The sequence below is a fragment of the Pieris rapae genome, chromosome 16 (assembly GCF_905147795.1).
Source record: "Pieris rapae chromosome 16, ilPieRapa1.1, whole genome shotgun sequence".
Taxonomy (NCBI): Eukaryota; Metazoa; Arthropoda; class Insecta; order Lepidoptera; family Pieridae; genus Pieris; species Pieris rapae.
The window spans coordinates 7,708,854-7,714,459 of NC_059524.1; the positions used below are offsets into that span (position 1 = coordinate 7,708,854).

Consider the following 5,606-nt stretch of genomic DNA (forward strand, 5'->3'; position numbering starts at 1 on the left):
TTAATTGGTATTTGGTATGAATTGTGCTCTGTGTAATTTATCAAAAGAATTAGAATTTATGAAGATATTAATGCCGATTTCAATTATCTCAAAAAGAAGCAAAAAATAATTTCATCAACAGCTAAGTATGTAGGAAACTTAGATATGATCAAAATAATAATTCTTATAGTAATAAGGAAAATGATTTGTCTTGATAAAAATTAAGCACCTAGTAATAAATTACACAACGTAGATTCGGTTCCACCTAATAAAATATACATTAATTTTTTTTTCTAATGAATGTTGATGTCATGTATCAACAACATTTATCAACATTTATCACATTCTATTGTACCTTTACTTTATATAAACGTATATAATGGGAATTCACACTTGAATACACGGAGTATTGTTTGAACAGTCTTTCGTTTCACTTCTAATAAATAACTCGGACCGACACTACAATACAATACAAAAACAATTAACTTCGCGGAAAAATCAGGTTTTTTTTTTATAAAGAACTTGACAATCATAGATTAACAATGAGATTTGACGCAAGTAATATACTGTCCAGTGGCACTTGGGAATCGTTTCTTCAGTGGGCGATACGTATATTTGCCGTAAGTCAAACTATTTCAACAGATTGGCCTGATTCCTACCAATTACAAGGTATGTCAACTACATAATTTTTTTTATCTTAAGCTTACGCGAGTAGTGCTAATTTTCTATAACTAATCTTATTTAGAATACTTTTCAGCACTCGTGGTCAGAGGAGTTTATTTCATTGAATATACATTTATTTCAATATTTTATTTCGGTACAATTTTTGGTATGGCATGGTTTGTGGACTCATTCTCCGCACTTGGACTCACTATCTGGTCCGTTGTGCGTTAAGTCCTAAGGCTAATTTAGCCAGCCTAGCTACTTCCAGAAGCAATGAAGTCTCCTGGGCACTTCGCAGGCTTCACAGAGCGACCTCACCGTTCCGAGGATATTTGTACTTACGTGTTTTAGCCACAGCCTCGCATTCCAGGACTTCGTGGATGACTGATTCCTCTTGCTAAAACACCCTCTGCACATGGGCTGTCTGTCGCGCCTAGGAAAAATTTGTATAGAAAACATCATATTATGATTTGAGTCATGAAACGTTGCCAACTAGTACTCGTATATGCTGTGTGTTTATAACCTTTAGAGATTAAATATTAAAATTATTTCGTAAATTCGTATTCGTATAATGGTTGCAGCTCCTTGAAACGTTGTGTAAAACAAAAAAAACTTATCGACTAAAAAGGGTGGCGGAGAGTTTTTATCTTCCGTTTTACGCCTTTGATTTGATAACTGGCAGTAATTGTAAAATAAGAATTTCACATAAATTTAATTTTTGACGTTTAAAAGTGTTGTGTATACACACACGTGTGGTATACACAACACTTATATGAATAAATGATTTAGAATTTTTGAATAGATACAAAATATGAATATTCTATAAAACTATTATTAATGTTGAATTAATCTTGCTCGTAAACTCCTTCTTTCTTAACAACTTGCTTTTCTTAGACGGAGACAGCTTTGACTTCATCGTGGTGGGTGCGGGATCTGGTGGCGCTGTGGTTGCAACGAGGCTCAGTGAAATCTATCACTGGCGTGTTCTGCTAATCGAGGCTGGAGGAAATCCACCACAAGGAAGTGTGGTATGTTTATAGAACGCTATATGTTTTTTATTACACATTTATACATACGTATAAAAAAACGTATTTTACTATAGCCCTCTACGTCTGGCATGAGACGCCATTTAACCTATCTATCAATAGAGCACTGCGCTGTGCGCATTATTAATTAAAAGTATTGGCTGCATGGTCTTTATAAAATTAAATTATTAAATACAGGCACCAGGACTATTTAAAGAGCTACCCCATTCGGAATATGATTGGAATTATAAAGCTTATTTCGACCCTGAAGTAGGACAAGCCCACCCGGGAGGACTTATTCATATGGTGCGCGGCAAGATGCTAGGAGGAACTTCATCTATTAACTACCAAATTTATTCAAGGGGAGTTCCAGAGGATTATGATGGGTGGAATAAAGTAGCACCAGGTTGGGGGTGGGAATCAGCTTTGAAATATTTTAAGAAACTGGAAAATATGACTGATAACTCGGTCTTCGAAAATTCTGAAAACGCAAAACTTCATTCGAAACAAGGTTCTGTTGTTGTATCACGGCCAAACCTTTTAAAAAATAAAAAAATACATGAATCAGTATTGAATTCATTTGAAGAATTAGGCGTTGAAACAGTTCTAGAAAATAATGGACCAGAAAATGTTGGCATGTCTACACCTCATTTTAATTATGCAAATGGTAGAAGATCGAGCACAGCTGAATCGTATTTAAAACCAGCAATGGATAGGCAGAACCTATATGTGGCAAAAAATGCTAGAGTCATAAAAGTTCATATAAATCCCGATAATTTGGAAGCTTACGGTGTTCGCGTGGTTCTTAATTGTGGTAAAGTAGTTAATATTAATGCAAAAAAGGAAGTTATTCTTTCCGCAGGGACTATCGATACACCAAAGATATTAATGTTATCTGGCGTAGGACCTGAAGAAGTTTTGAAACAATTTCAAATCAAAGTTCTGGCCGACCTTCCTGTCGGTAAGAATATGCAAGATCATCCAGCAGTACGAATACTTTTTAAAAGCAAAGAGAATCACCAAACTAAAGCAAATATTGATTTGGAAGCAATAAGAATGGTAACTTTACCTATGCAAAATGGGTTTATTACCCTTAATAGTAGTTATTCACCTGAATTTAAACATCTGTATGATGGAAGGCCACTAATTCAAATTATCAATGTTAGGAAACAGCCCACATCTGATATTGATCTAGATGTAGACAATTGTCAGTCTATGTATAACTTTGATAATGAATACTGCTTATCGTTTAGCAAGGCTCACATTTTCAGAGAGACAGACACTATTGATATGCTGCTATTGCATCCCTTATCTAAAGGACAAGTGACAATAAAGAGTGCTGATCCAAAGGATGATCCGTTAATTAAAATGGGCTATTTCAGTCACCCACATGACATCCACGTAGCAAGGGAAGGTATAAAGTTTTTGACCGGTCTAGTAAATACAACATATTATAAACATTTTGACAGCGAAGTAGTGAAACTACAAGTAAAGGGTTGTGAAAGTTTAACATGGGGTTCTGATGCGTATTGGGAGTGTTACGCTGTGAATAGTGTCGTCTCATTCCTTCATCCTGTAGGAACCTGCCGGATGGGGCCAGACGGTGTGGTAGATGAGAGATTAAGGGTTCATAATATTCTTAAACTTAGGGTTGTTGATGCCTCCGTTATGCCTGAAGAACCAAGTGGAAACACTAATGTACCGACGATGATGATTGGGGAAAAAGCAGCTGACATTATAAAAGAAGATTACGGGGCTTAAAAGATAGTAAAAATTATGTATATAAGATAGTAAATATTATGTTATATTAAACATAAGAATAAAATCTCTTTTTTGATAATATCTGAACTTACGCCAATTACCCTTTATCAATATAGTGTTCATGGTGCGAGATTTTTTGAACGGAAAATGCAAACGTGCCTTAAAGAAAAGCTTACGAATACTATGATCCAGCCTCTGTAAAACATTGCAACACTGAAGTTTAATAAATATAGTTTTAAAGAGTTTATTTTTTTAGGCAAACTATAATAGTAAAAATTCTTTCACTTTGTTGAATCTATGTCCTCATAGTTCTATTGTAAAGGTCTAAATGCAAAATGAAATATAAATAATATAAAAAAAATGAAACCAAACTTTTTATTCCTTGTTTTTCTACTTTTGTATATTATTACAATGTAGGTTGAGAATCTTTGATTTAATAAATAAAAGTTTAGTACTTCTAAGATATTTAATTTTTAGTCCAAATCGGCAATTTCATACTTTAATACATATTTAATTACAACTTCTATATGTACCTTACGCCTAACCGTAACACAATATTTTGTATACGGTAGAGTATTTACCTATTTAAAGATCTAACAAGGAATATTTTAATAGTTAATTAAAATATTCCTTGTTAGATCGCAAATTTATCTTCTCTTGTCATTATAATGAGGCATCAAATAGTCATCACTTCGGTGGGATTTCCATCACAAGGGTTGGGGAAATGGCGTCCTTCTTAACTGTTTCTTGATTTGCAAAATAATTCAACATAATGTTTAGTATATAGTCTATGAATAGTAGAATGAATGCAATGTATTAAAACAGCAACATGGAGCAAAGCACTTTGGTATTTTATTGTTTATTATTGTTCATTGACATATCTGTAACAAAATGTGTCAATACAATACAAATAAATTGACTTATACTGAGATCAAATATAAAGAATTTAAATTCACAAATTGTTCTTAACCAACAATAGTTTTAAATTAACAAAAAAAAAGTTATTCCTAATTCTAAAGATTAATTATGCTTTTTCAATGCCATTAATGTGATATATTGTATTTATAAGATTAAATTAAATTTTAGTTTGTATATAAATTGCCCCATAAACATTTTGCCACAGGCCATTAAACATTTTCTTTTGTATTCTATTATTATAACTATTTTCATAATATAAATACAAAATGGTATTTGTTTGTGTAACTACTAGGGCGTTAATTAGGCGACCTCTTAATAGCGTCAATAATATAAATATAATATATGAAATGAACACGAAATAACTAAATTTTTAATTATATTCGTATATATTTCATTTTAGTGGCTATATCTTATCTTCTAATATTGTAAGCTGTCGAATTGAGACTATATTTATACAAATCGGCACAATATTTTAATTACAACATTTATATGTAAACAGTTTTACATCTTACCGAAACGGAATTGTTACTATAAAAATATTCCTTACATCGAAATTTTATATTTTCTGCTCCACCCTCTTAGTCATTATAATGAAGCATCAAATAGTCATCACTTCGAAGGGTATCGATTTCCATCACAAAGGTTATGGAAATGGCGTCCTTCTTAAATGTTTCTTGATATGCCGAAATCAAACAAACATCTTATTTTAATTATTCCCTTTGAATAGAAGTCCAATAAAAATAATATAAATAAAAATAATATATTTTAATTTTTTGTATTAAAACAAAGTAAACTGTGTCAATCGATGTTATAATAAAGAAATTGACGAGGTTAATGATACAGAATTTAAATAACTTTATCGCTTTGATACAATCGTATATGATTAAAAATAAAATTGTTTTGTTAACAAAGACATATGATTATAACTATCTGTATAGGAACGACTTGTCTTCATTGTTTTAAATTTTACACATATATTTAAATGTAAATATTTAAAACATATTTTTACCATAAGAATGTTTATAAAATATTTTTTCTATTATAGTGTTATGGTACAATAATTGTTGTATTCAATTAATGAAACAAAATCGTTTTCCTCATAAAACAACTCTTAAATGCTTCATTTTCAGTATTCTCATAAAGTTACATATTTAATAATGTCAGACATAAACATTTAAGTTTTCATGAGTTTTGTTCACCGTAATGAAAGTGTTTTCATGTTAAATACAATCTTTATTGAATTAGAAAATTGAATCTTCA

General features: G+C 31.4%; 1 protein-coding gene across 1 annotated transcript; it reads left to right on the forward strand.

The window, feature by feature from the left end:
- The first annotated feature begins 367 nt into the window (after positions 1-367).
- Positions 368-3,783, forward strand: LOC110994416 (glucose dehydrogenase [FAD, quinone]-like). The gene is made up of 3 exons (XM_022261038.2): positions 368-648; positions 1,537-1,670; positions 1,866-3,783. The coding sequence occupies exons 1-3, from the start codon at positions 522-524 to the stop codon at positions 3,426-3,428; spliced, it is 1,824 nt and encodes a 607-aa protein (XP_022116730.2). The 5' UTR covers positions 368-521; the 3' UTR covers positions 3,429-3,783.
- Positions 3,784-5,606: the final 1,823 nt, after the last annotated feature.

What these genes read in the sequence shown, in the direction of transcription:
- LOC110994416 (XM_022261038.2), top strand. Translation starts at nt 522, where the DNA reads ATGAGATTTGACGCAAGTAATATACTGTCCAGTGGCACTTGGGAATCG. An exon ending in TGATTCCTACCAATTACAAG is followed by an intron (nt 649 to 1,536) that starts GTATGTCAACTA and finishes TGCTTTTCTTAG; the next exon opens with ACGGAGACAGCTTTGACTTC. An exon ending in ATCCACCACAAGGAAGTGTG is followed by an intron (nt 1,671 to 1,865) that starts GTATGTTTATAG and finishes TATTAAATACAG; the next exon opens with GCACCAGGACTATTTAAAGA.